The sequence below is a fragment of the Apteryx mantelli genome, chromosome 2, assembly GCF_036417845.1.
Source record: "Apteryx mantelli isolate bAptMan1 chromosome 2, bAptMan1.hap1, whole genome shotgun sequence".
NCBI lineage: Eukaryota > Metazoa > Chordata > Aves > Apterygiformes > Apterygidae > Apteryx > Apteryx mantelli.
The window spans coordinates 122,095,073-122,118,199 of NC_089979.1; the positions used below are offsets into that span (position 1 = coordinate 122,095,073).

Sequence of the window (23,127 nt, forward strand, 5' to 3'; positions counted from 1 at the left end):
GAAAATATACTGCAAACTAAAGAACCTAAGGCCAAAATTAAATCAATAGATGCTAATGGAGCTGGGCTCCTGGAAATCAGGGCTGCAACACACCGGCTAGCAGCTGAGGGCCTCCCTCTCTGTGTATCCGTGTTTTGTGAATTTTGCAATGGCTCTGCTCAGCCCTGGAAAAGAAACGCTCAGGATGGAGAAAAGGAGGCCAGTTTCAGCGAGGAGGGCCCTGCACCGCGGTCCGTCCTCGCGGCAATGTACACGCACGCGCTCGCATTCATGCAGCGCGCACGGTCCCAAGGGTGCCGCAGGCAAGAGCCATAAATCCGCAGGGCCCTAAAAATACATTTCATTTCAGGGGCCGGGGCGCGCTGAAGTTTGCATGAGGAAAAAAAAAAGGTCAAGGCACGATCCGGGGGAGGAAAAGCTTTGTTTAAAACCATGACGGAATAACGAGCATTTCCACGGCACTGACAGCGAGGAAGCACCACCGTCCACTACAGCGCCTTTTTTTTTTTTTTTTTAATTAAAAGCCTATTCCCCTCCCATTATCATTGATGAATTCCCGAGCGCCAGCCCCGTTTCACGGGCAAGGTCACGCTGTCACGGCCAAAAAGGAAAAGAAAAAAAAAAAGCGAGGGGGGGGAGGCGGGTATTTCCAGCAGAAAAAAGGAAGGTGCCAGGAAGACATGCAACATCCTCGGGGGGCTGCGGGTAACAAAGGGCCGGAGGGTGGCGAGACGCCCGGGGCTGCTGGGGCCGACCTAGGTGTTTGTTTATATATATATATATATATATTTTTTTTTATATATATATATATACACGAAATAAAAAATGAAAATATAAAGAATTTTTTTTTATTTTTTTTTGATTAAGACATCACTCCCCCCCCCCCCTCAACGCCCGCTCACCTGGATGCGGGGGTCCACCTCCTCCTCGTCGGGGCGCGGGCCCTCCTCGGCGGCGCGGCCCCGCCGTCCCGCCACCTCCATGGCGGCCCCGCTCCCGCCGCCGCCGCCGCCGCCGCGGGCCCGCCGCGCCGCCCCCAAGCCACGCCCCCAAGCCACGCCCCCCTCGGCGGCGGCGGGGCTGGGAGGGCGGTGGTGCGTGGCTCTGCTTTCTTCTTTTCAAATTCTTATTTTATTACTATTATTTTTATCTACGCGTTTTGCCGTGCAGAGCCCAAGTCCACGCAGCTGCAGTGCGTGAAGCCGCCATGAGTGGTTTCAGGCGCAAGGCAAGGCTGGCTCTACCCTGCGTGGCTTCTTCTTTTTTTCTTTTTTTTTTTTTTGTCTTCCTTCCTTCCTTTTCAGGCTCCGCCGGTGAGCTTGCGGTGGACAAAATGTGTTTGCAGAGGGAAAATAAAACGGGGGGGTGGGGGGGAGGTGGAAGAGAAAGGGGATACAAATAAAAGCAACCTTGAAAATTCAGCCCGATTTCTGTGGTGTGGCAGCTGAGCAAGCAACTATTTTATCTATTGGATGCTGGGGAAGAAGACATAGTATAGATGTGTCCTTGTGGTATCAGTAAAAAAGAACTTCTTGCAGGAAGCACTGCTAATATCTAACTACATTGCCCCTGGCTAAAAATTGAGCACTTGGGATCCGGTTCTCCTTAGCCCTGCAGTAGCGCCAGACTGGCACCCTGATGGGAACACGCAGGGTGACCCATGGTACCAGCAGGGCACCAGGGTGAGAGGCTCCAGCAGCCCTTCGCTTCGCCTCGCCTCTCTGCTGCAGGGTCGAACCCCCTTCCATGGGCAGCAGCAAAGAAATGAGATTTGAAACAATGACTTTCGCTTCCCGTCTCAAAGCAGCCCCAGAGAGAAATTACCAGTGCATCCCATCATCATTTACACGGGGGAAAAAAAAATATATATATATACATATATATATATATATATATATATTTTGCCTTTTGCCTCCCTGTGACATAGGGAGGGCAGTCCCAGCAGAGCCCAGGGTCAGACTACCCACAGGGGAAACATAGGGCAAGCCATGGCAATGGGCTGAACCGTTCGCCTAACCATCGCTGCCCCACCAGACTGCTTCCTCACTCCTTCAGGGTGGGTAACAAGTCATCTTAGACAGGTGTGGAATGTATCTCCTCCTTAAAAGCATCACTTTCTGATTTAACCCTAGTTTTGTTAGGGGATTCCTCAAAAGATAACCGCAAAAATTAAAAAAAAAAAAAAAGACAGTTCTTAGTCTTGGTGAAGAAGCTTCATCTGAGAGACTGAAGATCAAGAAAACTCCCAGCAAAGCACAAGAAGATAAAAATTCATGTTCCTAAGGTGAAAAAGGAAGTAAAAGACAAGAGTTTAAGCTCTTCCAAACATTGCAAAGCAACCAAAAAAAGATGAGGGGAAGAAGAGAGTGGCACAAATATTTGCAAATATTCTAAACATGTAAACGGACACCAACAAACTAAAATAATCAAGCAACAGAGGAGGTATTGCAAAATTGCAGATGGGTTGTATGCAACAATGTCTTAATTATGAACAGCAGAAGAAATAATGTAAAGAAAAACAAAAAGGATGGCCCAGCCCAAGAGTTTTACTCTTACAGAGGTCCATTAGGGGAACCAATGTGTGCGAACGGCCAGCGGTTCCCAAGCCCCAGGGAGTCTCATCCCCACTGTGCCGTGGGTCATGCCGAGACCATGGTGGTCGAATGTCCAAAGCTCTAACCATCCTAAAAGGGCACAAAAAAGCATGCGGAAGAGTTAATGCTGGCAATCCCACTGTTACTGCTTTCATTTCTAAAAAACAAGGCTACATAAAACAGCAATTGTAGCTTTGCTACCTTCTTCCAAACCCATGCACTCTTACCCACTGCAAGGTTGCGCAGAGGGCTGCCTGCTGCTCAGGGGTAGGGAAATGCTCCTGCACAGCCCATGCTCCCACTGACAGATTTGCAATGTCTGAGACAACATGACAGTCCAGGTGATTGTCACAGCTCAAAAAAACTCAAGCCAAATTCATCAATCTGCCACCATCATGCCTGAGCAAGCTGTTCCTTTCCACGTTCGTACTGCAGAATCAACACATTGAGAGAGCTGCCTGCACGCAGCTCAGCTCTGTGCAAGAGGCAGTATGAATGCACAGTCCCCTCTCTCCAAGGCTCTGAAACCTCAAATGCAGCCCCAAGGCTATGGGCATCACTTTATATAAAATTGATACATCAGAAAAATTTAAACAAAAAAAAAAATCACTGAAGAATACACAAGTCAAATTTATCACTATAGGCATCACATAATGCATAAACAGAAAATGGCTTCAAGAGATATTTGAAGGAAAAGAGAAAGAAAAAGCATTCAGTACACATGAAGATCAACAGAAGACTCAAAAATATTATTTTTATGCTCAGTCTTTTCTGTTCCCCATGAAACAGTTTTGGCTGAAACTGCCATCATATGCAAAGGGAAGCAGAGCCCCAGGAGTATCCAGGGAGCAGTACGTAGGGAGGCTTCATGTTCTCCTTCACTTGGTATGGTACAAGGAGTAAATTGCAGATGATGGCATTTGGGTATTGCCTTCATCAAGTCATGAGTCATCTCATCGCAGTGAATCTCCTACACGATCTATAAACAGCTAGAAACCTCCCCACCCCCACCAAAAAAGTAAGTCCGTTGTACTGACCTTTCTGCTTCCCCCACAGGTCCCACACGCACAGGAGGCATCTGAGTAAAGCCTGCCTGGGGTTTGGCTGAGACAGTCTGTGCTTTCTGTTATATCAATATTTCAAAACCCTGGTTCAAAGCATTCAATATTTGAATATCAAGCACTGTGCAATTAAGGCAGGAAGAAACATCTAATGGGGCTCCAGAGCAGCTGCGGTGGAGAAGCAGCACAGATGCGCCAGGCTGGGCTGCAGCTCAACTGCAGTTACACTGGAGATTGTACGGTCCATCTGAAAAGCGGAGGGAAAGGTCCCGGCGCTGGGAGAGCAGTCGTCTGACCTACTCTGGCACTCAGTTAAATCACGCTGCACAACATTTGTGTTGCTACATAACAGCAGCCATTTGCGGTACAAGCTTTATCATTAATGCAAGATCCTGAAGTGCAGAATCTCCTGGGCAACGATGATGCCCTGGCCAAGATACGCTGTTACAGGATTACTTGCATGGGAATTTGCTGGACAGCCCCATTTTTTGGTCCCACAGAAATCCCCAGCGTACATGCAAAATTTGGCAGGGGAAAGAGGAAAACTTCTGCACTTTAAGGGAGGAGTACAGAGAAGAATTTCCCCCTCCATTCTAGAAGATGTTCTGTAGATTAGGTATTACCTCTTTTGAATAGACATCAGGGAACTAAAAGCTGCATTTTAAATAAAATTGGCTGGGAAGAAGTATGCATTAGTGATCAGTGTGTAGCCACTTGGGGAAACATACTAATGACTGTAGTAAATTCAGGGAAAAAAATACAAGTGAATGGATAGTGTAATTTTACATACATTTGATAGGTTGGATTTTGAATGCTTTTTGGGGAAGAAGGTTTTTTGTTTGTTTGTTTTTAAACCTAGTCTTGCATTCAAATTTCTGCTCATACTTGCCCTAAAAGCTTGCTTCCACCCAAGCACTGGAGGCAAAAACCTGAAATACAAATCAAAGTTGCATCTCCTTCCTCAGAAACAAGTTCTGCAGTCTCCTCTTTTTGACCATGAGTATCATATTGAGCAGAGCTTTGGGATTAATTAACACACATTTGATTACTGAAGACATATTTGCAGCTCATGGAAAACTTTGTGGTGAAAACCAGCTGAGAGACAGGAATTCTGCATCTCTTTTTCCCAAGGGGAGTGGAAAAATACTTCTGCTCTGAAAATTCTTCTGCTTGTGTTCATTATGAAGCTAGAGCACTCCCAGTTAGCCTCAAATATTCAAGTACTATTACAATTTTGTTTTAAATAACTAACCATCAAATAAACACACAGAAGTATAAACAGCCCAATCCTAAGAAAACACTGTGTACAAAATATGGCCCCATAAATACATTTATGGGAAAAAAAATCCTCTAAGAAGTTTCTATAACTAAAGTCATCCTGCAGGCCACTTCAGCACACTGACTTTTGCGATATTACACCAAAAAGTAGTTTCAACCAGGGAGCTTCTCATGTAAAGGCAAAGCCACCATCTCTCTCTCTTCCAAGCTGCAGCAAAGACATTGCTCTATCAACGTTCAAACCCCATATGCTCTCCTGCCTTTCAGAAATACATTGCACATGTTCCAAACATTTTTAAACACCAAGTAGGATCTCATCCACAATCACAGTACGTTTGAAGATCTGGTTCTCCCTGTCTTAACCTCACTGACGAGAGGCTAGGAACATACCTATTTTTGAAGATATGCACTACATTTATGGATGATTTTAAATACCCTGCAGGCAGGATACACATGCAGGGTATTAAACAGGAAGTTTTGATTCTGACCACTTCTTCATCTTGCTTATTTCTCAAGCAAATTTTCATGCTTCCATACTCAAAATGTTTGCAGCACATTTGTGCTCTGCATTTTAGGAAGTGTCAAAAATCAGTTACACTTTTTTACACCAGTTTACACGATGCCATCACCTTATGAACTTGCATACAAACAATGCACACAAAGACACATTAATGGGTCTGAGCACCCAGTAGACTTCCCCACCTACAAGGAATGTACTTGGACAAAAAACTACTTCCCAAAATACCCTTTAATTTCACTTCTTTTTAACAAACACCATTTAAAGATGATTAAAGATACCCTCCAGGCTTCACAGGGCTACAAAGAAAGGAGGCTCATTTAAGGAGGTACCATTCTATTTTCTAACCACACTAATCTTAATATCTTTCTTAAAAACTAAATAAAAGCATTATTAGCAAAATTACCTGCTGGGCCAATTTCTACTGGATTTACATGTATGTATCCCATGAGCTACTTCTCTTATTATTCTGAAACCTGATATTTATGCTTTATACAACAGATAGCATGCAATATATTTTTATATATACATATATATATTCACATATACTACAGTATATATAGTGCATGACTAACAGCTTGAAGGATTCCCCTTCTTGTTGTTGTTTTACTGGGAGAGGTCCATCATCAACACGGGACTGACCTTCTTCTCCTCCACACTGCCCTGTGGCAAGGTGGGCGGTGGGGAATTTCCCACTGGAAATCCTGAGTACAACAACACTAGTTCTGCAGAGTGGCAGAGCAGCGCTGCTGCCTCTCTGCCCAAAACACGGTCTGCTGCCTTTGCACTTTTAGGAAGTAACAGAAAGAACATGAGAGGCTCTTCCTCAGGTCTTTTGCTGAACAGTAAGGGAGATCCCCTTTGCAATGCGCAATATCTGAACAGGGAAACCCCCATACTGCCCCCTTTCTGTGTTGAATATATCCACCCTGATTCCTGCTGTCTGCTTAACTCAACAGTAGTCTCCCATGAGCTTCAACAGGAATAGGATTAAATGCCAAGGCTTTAGTTCGCACCCAAAATAAGGCCTCAGACAAGAAGTGTTGCCTTGTGAGAGGCAAATGAGATGCAAGAGCTGTTCTTTTCTATCCAGCCTGATAATCCAGTAATGCTTCTGCAGTGATGCAGACACATCACTGCTATTCAGCACAAAAACATCCGCCCTCATCATTTATTCTTTACATTTATACATCTATATAAACCACATTTAAAACATTTATTTAAAGAATCACCTATAATTCCCAAATAACATGTTAGTCATGTGCAAGAGAATATCTCATTTTTCCAGGCCTTTGCTTGCTTAACATTCATACTGATCCCATATCTATGGCTATTTTATTATATTAGTAGGTATCTCACTGGTAACTTTTAGAGGATAACCCCTCCCCCCCCCGCCATTAGTCTCTTGCCACCAAACCAAACTGCTCAAGACACCAAATATCACACTGATAGATGAATACAGGAGGCCCCTGCAACTTGCAGCATTGTGGAAATGTAACGGCAAATGAGATATTCCAGGTAGGTGGGTCTGGTGCAGAGCATTCATGGGACCGTGTGCTTTGGTGAGAGCCAAGAACAGTTTCCACAGCCCTTCCCATTGCTCCTGTGTGCACTCAGCACGGAGGAGTTTTCCAGGTTAGCAGGAAGGGGCTCTTCACGTCTCCAGCCAGTGGAAACGCTCCTGGAAAGCGTGGTGTGAAACTCGCTCTGCTCGCGTGCGCCTGCCACCATTGAGGAGCCTCCTGCCAAGCAACGCAGTGTGCGTGCAGGCTGGAGCGGGGCCCCATGCAACGGCAACCTTGTGGCCGCTAAAAGCACTCTGACCACAGCCTTCACTTCTTAGTAATCTGGCTACCAGACCGGAAATTCACCAATATCCCATTTTAAGCTGATAAACACAGGCTGTTAACAACTGAAGCCTGCAGAGCACCTTTCATCAGAGGATCTCAGAGCATTTGTTTAAGCAACAGCAATCCAGGGAAGTTTTCCCTTTGGTTTCCTGCACAATTTTCTGCTTTTAAGGGGTGATAACTGATTAAATAGAGGGAAGCAGCAGGGACATTTCAAGTACAAGATGGCCTAGAAAGACACTGAGACAAATGTTTCAAAATGAGCATGAGGGACTGAGTAGACCAGATAGCTACAGAAAGGCAGAGAGCTTTGGGGCCTCAATATCATCACAGCCAACTAAAATGCTAAGAGAAAAGGCAGAACTCAAGCCTATATCTAGAGAAACAAGAGATGAGGCCTGACAACCAAACGGGAACTCCTGCCTCTGAACTGTGGAGACAAACCAGCAGCCAACAGGGAAGCAGCTGGGAAGCACAGGGATGAGCACAGGCCCATCCACAGCCAAGCCTAATTAGCAAGGTATTGAGAAAGGTCTTTGCACAGTCTCTCTGCTTCCTAACCACATTTGGCTAACCCCTAAGCAGTGATAGGAGAAATAGCAAATGCCTTTTCTATCCTTCTCTTTGTTTGCTTACCAGGCCCCTAATAGCCTGTTTACCTTGTGCCAGAAAACAGGAGCTCGTCAAGTATCTAGTCACAGAAACAGTTGTCGGTTGAACAAATTTGAGTTTGATGCCTGCAAGACCCTCAGGGTCTACATTTCAAATGTCTCCTTCCAGATACGTATGGAAATCCATAGCTCATTAAAATATTCAGATAAAAAAGTCCGTATCAGCTTTGCAACAGTGACATGTCTCCTGAATACCTAGAACCTCTCCCTCCTTGCCTCCCATTAATAGCTAGATTTTCTGCCCTCCACCCACTATCTGACAGAATCACACTCTTCAGAGCTTCCTGTTACATAAAAATCAAGCAATCAAGCACATTGTGTGTAGGAGTGAGGTAGAGCCTGTTTTAGCACCTAACTTTATATACCAGGATAAGAAGCAATGACTACGTGCATTCCCTCTCCACCCTTCCCCCTATGCCACAACCCAAAGGTGAACGCTGTATCCATGCACCTCCCGCTCGCTCACCGAGTTCAAGGCTGTGAATCCTGCCCGGATCCCAAATCAGTAACACCAGGTGGGTTATGAAGCCATGCTGTCACAATCATGCTGCCAGGATGTGACCCAGTGCCTCACATCTCCAAGAGCTGAACAAACACGTTTGGACTGCAATGTTGACACGATCTCTCCCTCTCACTTCTGCCACTTCCTCAGCTCTGTCATCTCTACTTCTACCTCACCATCCAGGCTCAGTCTCTTTATTTCCAACCTCTTTTAACATTCCTCCTCTTTCTACCCCCCTCAAGCATCATTTAAACAATTGCTTCTCTCCTTTCCTTCACAGGTAAGGTATCCTTATCTCTTTTTCCTCCTCTTCCAACCCCAAGACTTTACATCCTGGAAATCCCTCCCCCAGAGGCAGAATTTGCTGCTCCTTCTCCCCAGTGGAATTTTTTCTTTCCATTTCTCTGTTCCACCCCATTTCTCATTTGCTTCCTCACATGCCAACTTTCTACCACCAACATGGAGCCCTGGTGGTGCTCTCTCAGCATTGCAATCCCCAGACTAATCTTCACCCACCCCACCCCTCACCAGCCCTTTCCCACTGGTCTCTCACCCATCCAGCACTTTGCTGTTGATGGTTCTCTTGGAAGAATCCCCAAATGCATAAAGTGGAGGCTGCTGGAGTTACCTGAGCATTAGGGAGAGGAATAGAGCCAAGGCACAAGTTTTGCAAAAATTGATACAAAACTGCCCACTGCTTTGAGGACTTCTGAGGATTAAGGAATATCCCTATTGCCTCTGCAAATTGATGTGTGGCTGGGAAGCGCAGCTATGCAAGAGCAGGGGAAAAAAAGGGTCTTCAGAGTTTTGTGACACTGACTAGTTCAGACCTCCATCAGCTGAAGAGCTCTACAGGCACAAGACCGAACTTTTACATTAACCAGATCACAGACACCTAGAGCATGTGCTTTTAGTTTCCCTATTAGCAGAACACTACAGATTTCTCTCTTTTACCAGCAGATGCAGACAAGTTCCAGAGCTAGTCTTTAAAATATTAATTCAATAAACCAACAAAAATTGCTTTCCAGGGCCAGGCTAGCTATGGTCTCTTCTTGATGCTAAAACCAGGTGCTACACCAGAGAATGCTAACAGAAGTAGCTTTGGGTAAGAGACTGAGAGAAGACCTGTACTAGCATTATTATCTCTACTTTTTAGGCAAATCTGTGAAAATATGAAGAGGTTAAATGACTGCAGAAAGATAGTCAGATAAGAATCAATGACAAATTTCAAAGGCAGAACCCAAGAGTTGCTTTTTTTATTCTAGTTTAACCTCTGCTCTAAACTCTCCTTTTTGGCATCGTTCATCCTTGCTCCATTCCTCTAGTTCTGCAAAAGGCCTTTTCTCATTTTGAACTCATATTACCTACTTGACAGCTGTGCCTTACTTCATAGTCCCTAAAAAACCTCTCTAAGATTTCCATAGCAGAAGTTATATAAATACCAAAAAAAAAAAAAAAGTAATTCTTGCTATGGTGATAAATTCTTTCACAAAGAGATTTTGCATGTTTATATATAACCTGTTCCATAGCACTTACCATTAGCTATGGCTCAACAGAGGCGTTTGTCCAAATCTGTAACTACGTTATTTTAACTCACACTTCGGGGACATGTTTCCTTGCCTGCTGCAGAGACCAGAGAATTCCTGTGCTACAGTCTAGGGTCTGTTGACCCTCATCAGTCTTTTTTTTGCCCCAGAATGCCTGCTTAACCCTAGGAAAGACTAAAATGTGGTACTGTGACTTCTTTTCCACTGAAATCCAATGAGGGGGCAGTTTTACAGCATGTTCTGTGGAAATCCTGCTGAATAAGAGTTCATAGAGTCAGAAGTGAGGCATTTCACCTTGGGAGTCCCCACAAGCCAGCTGCTGCCTAGATTTTTTTTTTTTTTTTTTTTTTTGAGATGCCTTCTAGATGGCTGAAGTGGGAGTACCTAGATTTGACATTTGCCAGGTAGCAATGGCCTCAAATGACTGGATTCAAAAGCTGCTGCCCTTCCTGTCCCCAAAGGTCATTCATTGCTTTCATTGCTCCATTCACACAAAGAGGTAAGGTGACAGTTCCCTTATTCTCAGCTAGTGACCGTATCAGAATGGTGCTTGTTTTCCAGCTCAAATGTGCAGACAGGCCATTTCCCAGCTGTAAGAGGCAGGGCATATTCCAGGAGCGAGCTCCAAATCAGTGGGAAGAGATAAGGGAGCATGCTTCAGCCCTCTGGAAAATCCTGCCCAAGAGGACCATGTTGAGCCTGACAGATTGCCCTTCATTAACATGCAGATGAACACAGACCACTGCAAACTGAGGGCTACACTTCTCCAATCTGTGAGATTGTCTGTGGGATTTCCCAGGCAAAACTGCAGTCACCAGTGCAAGTGCAGTCCTGCCACATGAGGATGAAAGTTGCTCTCGGTCAGTGCGGCGTCCATGCTGATCTCCAGTCCCAGGCGGCAGAACGGAGAGCGAGGCCCAAGGTAGCAGCAGCTGCAGTGGTGCCGTTAGCCCTCCGGTTGCCACTGCACAGTGCCGGGGACGCACAGTGGGCTCCAAGAACAGGAACACCCTCCGCAAACAGCAGGAGAGGAAATTGATTTTCAGAAGCAGGTGTTTTGCTGCGAGCACAAAGAGAACAAAGCAGATGCTGGGCAGCCTGCAGTACGGCGCTCCCCTCACAGGCACCCCTTTGAGCAATCACGTCTTCATGGGGGGTAGGGGAGGAAAAACAACTATACAGCAATGTATTAATCTTCACAGACAGGGCAACTTTAATGCTGTGTAATCCTCCAAGGGGAGGAAACAGCATTTGCCTTGTGCCGAGGACATGGAAACGGTTGAAGGTGGCAATCCCCACTAACATTAACTTTATTAAAGGAGGGGTATTTCCACAAGCGCCAAGAAAGCTGGTCAAGAGCCAGCTGGAGTCATATTTCTACATCAGCATCTACTTGTAATGACAGAAAATAGCAGGCAGGTGGGAACTCTTCAAAGAGTATATAGGCATCAAACCTGTGCTGCTAGAGACTGCATATCACAGCAGCACACATCGATTACACAGCTATCAAACAATGGCACAGCAGAAGCAACGTTAGCAACTAAATAATTACCTTTTCTTTTTCACTTAGACTCCCATTTTATTTTGCAGCAGCTATATAATTAACTTGTATTTCTGAAGGAGGAAGTGGAGCTCCAGGGTTGTCACTGCAAGAATGCCAAACCTTCGTGAGGCACTTCTTCAGCTGAAGGAGGTTTTTCCTTGTAAATTGGATGGAGAAGTGAAAGGAAGAAGGTAGGCACTGTCAGTAAATTCTGAATAATGGGAGCCTAATTTTTAAATAAGCCTTATTTTAAATAACAATAAGATTCATATATATATGCGTTACTCACAGACACTTTCTTACATCTAAATACCAAACAACTATCAACTCACAGTGGCACTGAATATAAAAGCAGTTCCTACACACCTGTAAGTAATGCACAGGAAACACCATCCTGAATTCACACTGCTACATCAGTACATCTCATCCAGCCTTGTGTAAAACACGTTAGAAACACTGCACACCACTGCATGGACATTCAGAGTCTAGTTGTAGCAGTCAGCATAGACCCAGGTTATTTTTTCAGATCAGATACTTTTGTTATTTATATTTGGTCTTGCAGAACTTCTGAAATGTTTAAGAGAGTTGCAAGTATTGCTTCCTTTTAATGCAAAATGGGAAGTTAAAGCTCCAAATCAAGGATCTGAAATGCAAAGCTCTAGTATTGTAACAGAAGCAGAAAATAGCAATACATTCATCTCCGCTTCCTTGAGAACAGTTCAATTATAATCATGTCCCCAAGCACATTCTGCATTGAATCACTGTGACATCTGCTAGGGAAATGAACACAAATCTATATCTGCATGCAGAAAATATGCTGGCAAGGTTGGAGTAGGGGGAAGGGAGATTAAGTGTCACTTTTCACACAAACTAGAAAATGACAGCTTGTCACATCCATAAGTAAACACCAGCAGAAGTGAGAGGCAAGATGGTTCTTCACCCTTCCCCCCTCCCCCCCCACCACAGTGTTACAGAAATGCAGATTAAGGACACAACTGTGGCTTTTTATCCACTGACTACAGTAACAGCATCTGGAGGCGCATCACCCCCCCGGGAATGCTGACCATAATGGATCACATTCGCTGCTCACATACGTTAGTGGAGCTCCACTGGGTTCAAGGGAGCTGTGCCACTTCCCTCGCCGAAGCGCTGGGCCAGCACGCCTAGCTGGGGCACAGGGCAGGCCAGAAGAGCCACAAAGAGCGAGGGTGCAGCATTACCTCCTCTGGGTCGTTTATGAAGAGCAGGGAGTTGCCCATAGCCTTGCCAGCAGTGGGGATGACGTTACCATACAGAGGCAAGGGGTTTATTCAGGACTCACTCACATGCGAAAATCAGGATATAATGTAGTACGACCCTCTTTGTGTGGGCACAGACACCTAGGAGAAGGCCTAAGTTAGCTCAAATTCCCTTTCGTTGTCCCAAGGATAGGAGCATGCCCACGGACAATTACTGCAGAGCTGCTACCACGCCACAGCATGCTTGCCTGTCTAAGCCCACTGGCAGGAAGGCAAAGACCTTTCCCACCTGCTTTCAGACCAACATGCAAAGCCTCCCCAGCTGCACCATGTGGCAGGCACGCGGACGGCTCCAAACCACAGAGCGGAGGAAGGGCCGTGGTACAAAGCACCTGGCAGAAAATCACCTTCCAGCAACAGCTCCCCTGGGCTCCCAGCACTACCCCAGCTGCACCACAGCGCCGCGGTCTCTCATCCGCCCCAGTTGCAGGCGAGCTTGCAGGTGAAGGCAACACAGCAGAGGGCACTTGAGACTCAAATACCTAAGTCTCGTATGGGATGTACAGGATCTGACCTTATCCCCATACAGGAAACAGCAATATCCTACGCTCCTTTTACATGAATGAATGCATTCACACTGGGTTACAACAATTGCAGCTGTTTCAGAGAAAACAGGATCTCTACCTAAAATACATAAATGGGTACAAAAAATCTGCATGTCACACCCTCTTCGGTAAGAAACACATTGCATTACTACATCACAGTATCTCACTGCTGGGGCAGAGCAGCACAGCACCCTTTTGTTACTTATGGCTTGTTTTCTGTGCATCTTCCCTGCACCCAAAAGCATGGGTTCAAGGTATTGTATATTCTGTGATTCATATGGCGAGATTAACATAATTATAAAATGGGCATTATTTCAGTTCCTTTTTAAAGGGCTGCACAACCCTCCACTCACTCCTCCTTGTGCTTTTACAGTGAGAATTTGTTCCTAATTGGTATCCAACTGTGCAGAGTTAGATCAATTCCTCTTCAAAAATAGAGTGCTGCTTTTTATCCTGATAAGAACAGATACTACAGGCTTCACTTAAAAGATCTGGTTTTTAAATTACTGTAATCAGGCTTTGACGGAACCACTCTGAACACAGATGTTTGGCTAATGTGTTTCCTAATTTCATGACAATTTAACTACAAACAAAGTAAATAAATGGCTTAAAAATAAACAAAACTTTAGGAACTCGGACATTGATGATGACTGCCAAATTCAGGGCTCAGAAGTCTCCTTTGGACTGTTATTAGTCCATATCCTCCTACTTCTGCACAATCCTAAGCTTACATTTTACAGAGAAATGCACACAAAGGAAACTTTGAAATTTGGACTCCTGACCTGAATTTGTTTTCTTATGCAAGAGATAAACTTTAAGCCTTCAGAAGTTATATATTTACAGTTTATTTTCCCACAGCAAAGAACAGTGATTCTTGTTTGCAGTAGGAAAACAGAAATTATTTCCCTAAGAAACCTGTGTTCTATAGGTTACAATAAGAAACTGCTTGGACAGGAACAGTAGGATGTTTCTTTTAAACTACCTAAAGAAAGGTTATTCTCAGAAATGCAGGCATTCTTTACATGAGAACAACTTAATAAGTGCACCAAAATCCTTTTCTATTAAATCATGCTTTTCAGTCAGGCACTTTAAATTAGTATTTTCACAAATCCCCACGGACTAACTGGAGGGCTGTTGGCTAGAGCCATCCCCACTGCCTGTTGCAAACCAGAGGTGGAAGCAACTGCATGAGCTGCCAGATGCCTCCTCCAGTGCTCGCCACAGCCTGGCCGAGAGGCAGGCTGCTGCTGCCGCCCCTGCCTCCAGCCCTGAAAAGGAAGATTGCAATACCAGCGTGCACAGAGACAGCAGGGAAACACCTGCAGGCCCTGGAGGGGGAAAATAAATGCAGGGAAAGAAAGAAAATTCAAGTTTAAAATGAACTGTTCTTTCAAAAAGATGTATTAAAAAGGTCTCATAGCTGTTTTACCCAAAGCCTGACAAGCAACAAAAAAAAATCAGTGAGAATTCAAAAGACTCCAACTGCTTTTATCTGCCGCACAGTTCGCTTTAGAGCCTACAGTCCTGCGTGGTTTCTCAGATGAGCAGATTTCTCTTCTAGGTGTTTCTAACACACCTACTGACTTAGATCCCTATCCTGCAAATACTAGCAATCATTAAATACACACATTCTTGTCTGCAGTATCAGTTCCAAAACACATTTTGTGCATTATATCTATGATAACTTTAAAAAACTGTGAGGATTAAAGATGGATGCACTTTAAACATGGCACAAATATTGGAATATTGAAATACACTCAAATAGTGAAATATTATTATAAAAAATACAAAAACAACCCCAGTAATTTTTAAATGAACAAATCCTAGATAGGTTTGCCCCACCTACTCCAGGTAACTGAGCACTTCATCTCCCATCTCTTCATCTATAAGAACTGTAGGTGGAGGAAGGCAGTTCTGCAGCTTCTGCACAGTATAGCTATCTCTGTAGGTCAGATCCTCCTCCTTCTCACAAAGTGACTTAAAAAAAAAAGATTTAAAGCAGAACCTGATGGGGGGGGGGGGTTTATCATCTTCTGGTATTTATGCCGTTGTTTCAAGCTCTGTAACTCAAAGGGCTGGGAACTTAGATTCCACTTCTAATAACGAGAACTGAGTTTGTAATACAACAGTCCTGACAGCCCAGACTCCAAGAAGGAAAAAAAACAGACAAACAGACAAACAAACAAAGCTCCCCACACACATGAGAGTGAGTAACACATTGGGAAGATAGCACAGAGCAGAGAGCTGAGGGTACACATTAAACCTTATTTCCACAGGCAGGGGCCTGGGGAAACAAGAGCACGGTAGTCATCTCTCACCACCTGCAGCTCTCAGCACGCTCGGATGCCCAGGCTGTGCTCCTGCCCGAGAACGTGGAGAATCACAGAGCCGAAAACAAGCAGACACAGCCAAGAAACTCCAGCCTCCAGGAAAACCAGAGCCTCCCTCCCTCTGATCTTTGCCATGTGTCCTTACCAGAGTGGCCAGGGCAGTTCCTCCAGGGTTACTTAACCCAGCTTTGCCTCCCTGCCCAGCTCCTCACAGGACAGCACCAGCCAGCAGCCAGCTGGCCCTGGCTAGTCGCGGGACGCACACTCGGCAGTGCGTGTCTGCTGGGGGGCCTGGCCCATCGCTCCCTGCTGCCCAGTCCTCTCCTTCCTCAAGGAACAAGAGCTGCTATTAAGGTTTTCTTGAAAAAAATTGTGAGTGCAGAAGGGGCTACCATCAGTTAGCTAGCCGGTTTTCAGCTAGTCAAGCAAGAGCTAATTGGCCAGTGGGATTTATACTGGTTGCAACAACGCAGACTCCTTAGAGCACAGCTAGCAACAGCACTTGTATTATCTTGCACTGCTGTGCTCTTTTGCCTGCATTCATGTTAGTAGCAAGGATCCTCACCTGAAGAGCAGCCTCTCCAACCCCTTTAACATCTCTTCACACTTCGTATCCACAATCTACAATATTTATGACTCTCCTCCTCCTGCAGCCCAATGCAGCAAGTCTCTAGGAGTTAAATAGCTGTCCCTCCCCCCCAGCACACCTTTCTCTGCCACTTACAAGATCCCACAACTTTTCTGGAGCCACAGCAGAAGCCCATGAGCCTGTGTGCCTCTTCTCATATATACAAGAGCCACTAATTCAAACAGGCTTCTCCTCTGCTTTGCCAAACAGCTAGAGCTCATCCTAATGAGGAGGCAGATCTCTCATTTCCTTTCTTCAGTTGGGCTGCTCTTTGCCTCACCTCTGCTTTCTGAAGGGGCCATGTCCTAAAACTGGAAAACGGAAAGGCACTAGCCCTTGGTCTACAGAGAACATGTGCCATTTTTGCATGAAGGTGTGCAAACACCCCTTGGCTGTTTGGCTGAAAAAAAATTACAGCATAAGCTTACAGCGAATGAGATCTTCTCTTTCTGTGGAACTTTCCATGCCAGGCTGCATTACATGTAGGCTCACAGTCCAATTAATGCAATTTAGGATCAGCAACCTAAGAGCTCACTGAGATGGGAACAAATGGCTGAAGGGAAGAGGGTGGATGACCTACTCTGTATATCTGTTCATGAAGAGCAGCATGAAACTATTTGAACTCAATAGTCAGTGTAATGAGGAGCCAAAGAAGGCTGTTACAGCTCATATAGGAAAAATAATTTGAATTGTCAACATGTTTTTAGTGCTTAAAAGAAAAAGGAGTAATTAAAAAACAAAGATACATTGCATACGGATATAAAAAGTAGTAAATAACACTATGGAGAGTATAAAGTCATTTCCTCCAGCATATCCTCTTTGCAAGTGAGGCCTCAGCACAGCTGCAGTTTGGACCAGCAGAAGCACTGCTCTTGCCAGAACGTTTGCCAGTAGAGCTTGTCTTCTATAAACGATAAATAAGAATGGGGGTGACTAAAACATGGTGGATTCAGTCCAAATTTGGGTTCCACTGTTCTAAGTACCACATAAACATACAGGTAGGCAAACCTGCCCCCAAACACTTGTAATTTAAAGACAAAAAAAAATAGAGGAGGAAGGACATGTATAGCACATACAAATGGCAAATTCTGGTTATATGGTAGCTTGTATCACTATAGGAAGAAAGAAGCCAGGCAAGTCAAATTACTAGGGGCAAGGAGAATTAGAAAGAAGAGCATTATGGAGAAGGGGGAAAGGGCTGGACAGGAAGCAACTTGCTTAGGGGCTCGGTTTCCTGGTTCAGAGTCACTCTGAGCCAAGCGGGCAGAGAGGTCTGCCTCATGCAGTCCACAGGTTGCAATCACCCAGCCCTGCGCAATGTGGGACTCTGCAGAGGACCCTCCCAAAAGGTGCACCATGCAACTGTTTCCCTTCCCAGCCATGCACAGCCTGCACTCAGCAGCAGCCACATGCTGCACTGGCCTGATCACTCAGCTTCTGTGTCAGTTAATTTAATAAAATGTCTATCCCACAGCTGTCTGGGACCAGAGGAGAGACCCCAAGCAGTAACCCAAGCTCCCCAAGCAGCTCTCTGCATAAACCTTTGCTCCTCTTACCATTTATTGCCCTTTGCATTTTCTAGAGAAACCCCCTGAGTGCCAAGGAAACCCAAATGGCAACATAAGGCTATCAGGGCTGATACACTCCACAATACATCCACATAGGAGTACCTATGGAGACCCTTCTGACCCCCTCCCTGCCTATGCAACCATGTTGCTTTCTAAAAAAATCTAGGGCTTAAAGAGAGAAGAGGGAAAATGGTGCACAAATATGCTTATCCCAACATTCAGTCGTTCTGGGGCCAGGGTGCTGGGCTGAGCCCCACAGTTTAGCTACAACCTGAGAAGCAGTGTCACAGGAATGGAGAGGTTTAAATACGTGCACGTGCTGTTTTTAAGCATGCCTTTCAAAACTTCGCTGGTGCGCCAAGCTTAAGAAAAGTATTGGCCATCTCCAAGCTTTTTTCATTCTTCTAGGCCACAGAAAAATGCTCCTTTTCTCTATGCTTATTAAATTCCTTTGGGTTCATATGTGAATTGGATGATTCTAGGCTTTTACCCTCTCCTACAATAACAGGCAAATGGGTATCCATTCTGCTAGCTTTCCTGTCGATTTTGTGATTCACAGTACAATGAGTCTGCCTGTCTTTCTCTGAACTTCAGCCTTAGGGCAAGGAGAACTTTCCTAATGGGGTGAATTATGGGGCCGTTTGAGTGTCTCTGTTTGGTATTGTGTTAGAAAGATTCCTGGTTTGTGGAAACTTCCTCAAATTCTTTTATCAATCATTTTTGGCCCCTGCCTCTCTAATGAGTATATCCACATGAAGAGACTAATGACTTGGTAAGTCCCAAATTCCAACAACAGTTACTGTCCTCCACATCCCATCCCACACCCCAGCAAGTCGTAATAGTGCCAGCTCACAATTTAATCAAGATACTCAGTTCACATCTCTTAACATCATCACTTAAGCTTTGAATTGTATCTGCTTCTCTTTGGTCTTATCAGCACTGTTTCAATGTTGATTTCTGATGGTATGTCAGTTTGTGCCCCAGTGGCCAACACACAGCTAATATATGTCCCGCTTGCTTTAGGGGAGACTAGTCTAGATACCTTTGGCTGCAGTGTTATCCACTGTTCCCCTGAAGCATTCCTTTTGGTGTGCTCACCATCCTCCGTGTGCATGCTATACACACTGCTGGCATGAGCAAATACCACCCACAGCTGTTCTTGTGTCCTTTCTCAAATGCTGCATTGTCTTGGCTCACAACATGTGCCACGGTCTGGGCAGAGCCACATTTTGTTTCTTCAGAATCCAGTTCTGAGCTCTGGCATGCTTTTCTGCCCTTGATCTCTTTACTTGTAGTACCGTAGTTTGCATTTTCTAGTACACCCACAGTAGTGAACATTTGTTCACCCTTCATAAATTTTGTAAACTGGTCTGGCTGTTCTCTGATTTACAGATCATAATTGACCTATCTCAGTTTTGTGTTCTCTAATAATCTTTCTCTGATTGCTTTGCCTTAGATCCCAATCAGCATATGGCAACTCATCAGGGACTATGGTAACTCCCACAGATGGAAAAATTGGTTCCTCAGTTTTCACTTTCTTTTTGTATTCCCAGATTAAAAACAAAATACCCTCCTCTTATCTTTCTGTGGTTCATATCATGCCACAGAATTCTGAAAAACATCAAGTGCTTCAGAATGGACCATTTCCAGAAACAAAAATTTCATGACTGTCTTCCTTTTTGCTGGTACCCCTTGTCAGCAGAGAGCAACTGCAATGCTGCACAAAAAGACTTCTTCACTTGGCCTCCACATTTCCAGAGGATGTCAGCTGCGGCGGCATTTTTAATGGTTTCATTTTCCCCACTCAGAATATTTTCTTAGTCCATTATACTCCAGGTACCATCTGCTGTACCATAGTTATACACAGCCAGGAAGCCTGGACACAGTCTGCTTTATTTGGTGGATGAGTCCTAATTGCTTAGCCTGGCATAACGTGAGCCACTGCAAAGCACAGCATCCAATTCCAACTGCTTGTGCCACAGTTTCTTAGGGGTACGATGCTCCAGCACAGGCTCAGAAGCAGCTGTGACCAACGATTAGCTACAACACAGAACAGTCACGCTCCCATTCAACTTCTGTGAAGGGAGGAGAGCGCAGCTAGTGAAGTAGTGGTAGGCAAAAACAACGCGAACAGCCACTCTGAAGGCCTCCATCTCCTCTGGATGCTTTTTATTCCCAGTTTCATGCTAGGAGTGTGGCAGAAAAGATGAGGCCACAAGGCTGGGAGCTGAGGAAAGCACTGACTAAAAGAAAAGGATGTCCGGATTACAAATTGTCGGAGTCATTCTGCTGCCATGACTGGTGCTGGAGAGTTCTGGAGGAGAGGGGAACAGGGAGATGGGTTTGTAGCGTTGTCTCCAGCTCTGCTCTGGATGCTGCTCAGTGAGTACATTCCAGGATGGTCCAATCTGTCAAACGAAGGGCAGGAGCCAGTTTTTGTAGCCCTTCTGCAGGCCATACAGCTGCTGGCTCTGAGCACCTGGCCTGGCGCAAGGGCTGCAGAAAGCAGACTTCCAGTCTCATCCTCCTCCCAGGTGGGGTGGCTTCAGCTCCTCTGAGTGGCAGGTGTGACGCAGGCAAACCTGCCAACAGAAACACCGCAGTGCAGGGTACCACTAAACATCCCTGCTCCATTGCTGCTTCAGTGCCTACTGAAAAGAGATGCCAAGGCTGAATGCAGGCCTGATCCGAATGGGGAAGCTTCACAGGCCCATGGCTCTGTGGCACCCTGACAGTCTGTTAAGCAAAGAGGAAAGACCTCTATCCCTGCCCAGCTACACCAGCACCCTCTCAGCTGGGTTTGCCTCTGGATCTGTGGCTCTCTCAGTCTGCATGAATCTTTCAATGACATGTTTTCTTTTTGATCACTGGCTATTTAGGAGAGGAAACAGTAGGTCAGATGCTATTTCCACACAGTGGAAATCGAGACAAATTTGATGGTCTGAGGATAAAGAATATTTACAATGCCCAGAAATCCCATTCTGCACTTTTAACAGTCACACATAAACAGCCTTGCAGTTCCTCACCCCTGCCCCAAGTAATCTTTTCTCAGAACATCTCAAGGCCCAAGCCTGTGAGATGCTGTGGTTCCTCCATGGAACTCAGTAGAAATTGATGGTGCAATTCAGCATTTTGTAGGGTCAGACCCTTGTTAATAAATAAGAAGGTTCTGAGCAAGGAAGGCCACAGGAAGACTTAATAGACAGGCATGTGGCTTGGAGAGAGGTCCAGAAAGAAGTGTACCTGAAGAGGCTGCCTGTGGCAAGAGTCCTTTGCAACACTTCTCCTGTGCTCGACATGCCAGTTAGCTCCATTCACCACTGTCCCAGGAAGCAGGGAAAAGCAACTCTCAGTCTGCTCCATTTCCAACTCTCATCCAGTCACTGGGAAGGAAACATCGAGGTTACAGTGTCTGTGCTTTCCCTGGTGATAAGTTTCACTCTAAGAAGCCTTGCCATCGAGCTCCTTATTTTGGGGGTGGTGGATCCTGCTCACTTGTGCAAGAAGCAAGGATAAGCTGGTCCTACATAAAGAAATAGGAAGTGTAAGCAAAGCATGGAGAGGAGCTGCTTTTTATAAATTGGTTTCTGCACTGGCCAATGACTAGCATTTAAATAATGCAAATATTAAATATCTAAAAGAATTATTGTTGCATAAAATGCAGTTGAGACAGCTTTACATGTAGCTGTTAGTGCTGCCTGGCAACAGATAATACTAAACACACAGTGTTTAAGTGAGACATAAAGCCAGCAAGAGGTAAAGGTCATTTTATTCTATTATTCCTCTTTCCCTTAAAGCGAGGAGGGTTTGCTGGAAACAAAAATGGGGGCTACTAGAATAGGAAAAACTATAAAATGGCAAACTGAACTACAGCTGAGTTCAACATAGTAATTAATGAGAGAGAGACAGCCTCTCTCATCATGTACATCCTATGCAGCTCTGCTTGAATGGCTGCCCAACTGGAGAGTAGCTCATCTACAAAACAAAAGAAGTGAGAAGAAAACAGGAGCAGTTCAAATGAACAGAAACATGTGTAATGTTTTTGAAGGATTAAAAAAAATACTGTGTTAATGCACTATATTGGGAAGCTTGGAGAACTACACATATCTTAAATCAGTGCAGTTATCTAAGATAACAGTGTAATGGAAATCAAATTAAACAGAAACAAACTACAAGTTGTCAATGCAGCAAACTGTTGTCTCATGGGTAGAGGCAAATAGGATCCCAGCTGCCATTAACAGTGATAGGATTTCACCTTACTCTCCCTCAAGACTGTGCTAAGATCATTCCCTCTAAATAACAACTCTACATGCAACTATATTTTCTTTAAATAACCTTTTGTTTACTTTCTTCAAGATCCAAGAATTAAAGTAGGCAAAAAGAAGACTTAACTGCATATAAGAAAAGATTCTAGCTGTCTTGTCTCTATGTAACCCTCACCAGCTCTTCCTACCATTAGGTTTAAAGGTTTAGACAACAATTCAGTGCTAGAGTTAAAAGGAAGGTAGCACTAGTTAGTAGCTAGTGCCATCTTGTGAACAAAACCCCAAACACCGTTCCTTCTTCCTTTGAGTCAAATTGTACTTAATGCAGCAGGGGAGGGACAAAAAAAAAAAACCAACATAATTTTTGCACAAATAAGTAACTTATTGATGACATCTCCACACTTAGGCATAAAATGGGAGACTAAGCCTTCAACCAGGCCAGGCAGGAGCATCACAAAATACAGACAGTCGAGAGAAGAAAGTTATTTTACAGTATAAAGGACGGTAAGAAAAGCTGTTCCTTTTCTCTCCATTGCAAAGAATACCTAATGTTACCCTTACTCAAAAAATATACATCATGTCAGCTGCAGACTTTGGTAACAGGATACTAACGGGGAAACTTTTTTTCCTTTCTTAAGTTAGTTTCTTTTTTCAACCTGTTTCTTCTGTGGCTGGGCTTTAAATAGCAGTACAAGGCAGGGCTGCACTAAAACCATCAAGTATAAAAGGGGCGTATGCTATAAATCCAGCAGGCTGCCAGACATAGAGATCACCAACTCCCCACTCCCCCCACGGATGCTTTGAGAGTTGGATTTGTTGTATTCCAATGATGGGAAGGACCAGAAAAGAGCAGGTGAAGAGCAACACTGCCACTTCTCATGACATCAGTATTTTTCTTAAAGCCCCTGCTCCTGGCACCATGTAATTGTG

The 23,127-nt window shown here is 44.7% G+C and overlaps 2 protein-coding genes across 2 annotated transcripts in view; both read right to left on the bottom strand.

Moving 5' to 3' along the window:
• Positions 1–1,010, bottom strand: part of SH3BP5 (SH3 domain binding protein 5) — a 50,715-nt gene extending 49,705 nt beyond the window's left edge. The window contains exon 1 of the mRNA XM_067291419.1: positions 903–1,010. Coding sequence (XP_067147520.1) covers positions 903–983 — 81 coding nt within the window. The 5' untranslated portion in view covers positions 984–1,010. The remainder of the gene's footprint in view (positions 1–902) is intronic.
• A 1,354-nt stretch (positions 1,011–2,364) lies between these two features.
• Positions 2,365–23,127, bottom strand: part of METTL6 (methyltransferase 6, tRNA N3-cytidine) — a 37,329-nt gene continuing 16,566 nt past the window's right edge. The window contains exon 6 of the mRNA XM_067291423.1: positions 2,365–2,684. Coding sequence (XP_067147524.1) covers positions 2,566–2,684 — 119 coding nt within the window. The 3' untranslated portion in view covers positions 2,365–2,565. The remainder of the gene's footprint in view (positions 2,685–23,127) is intronic.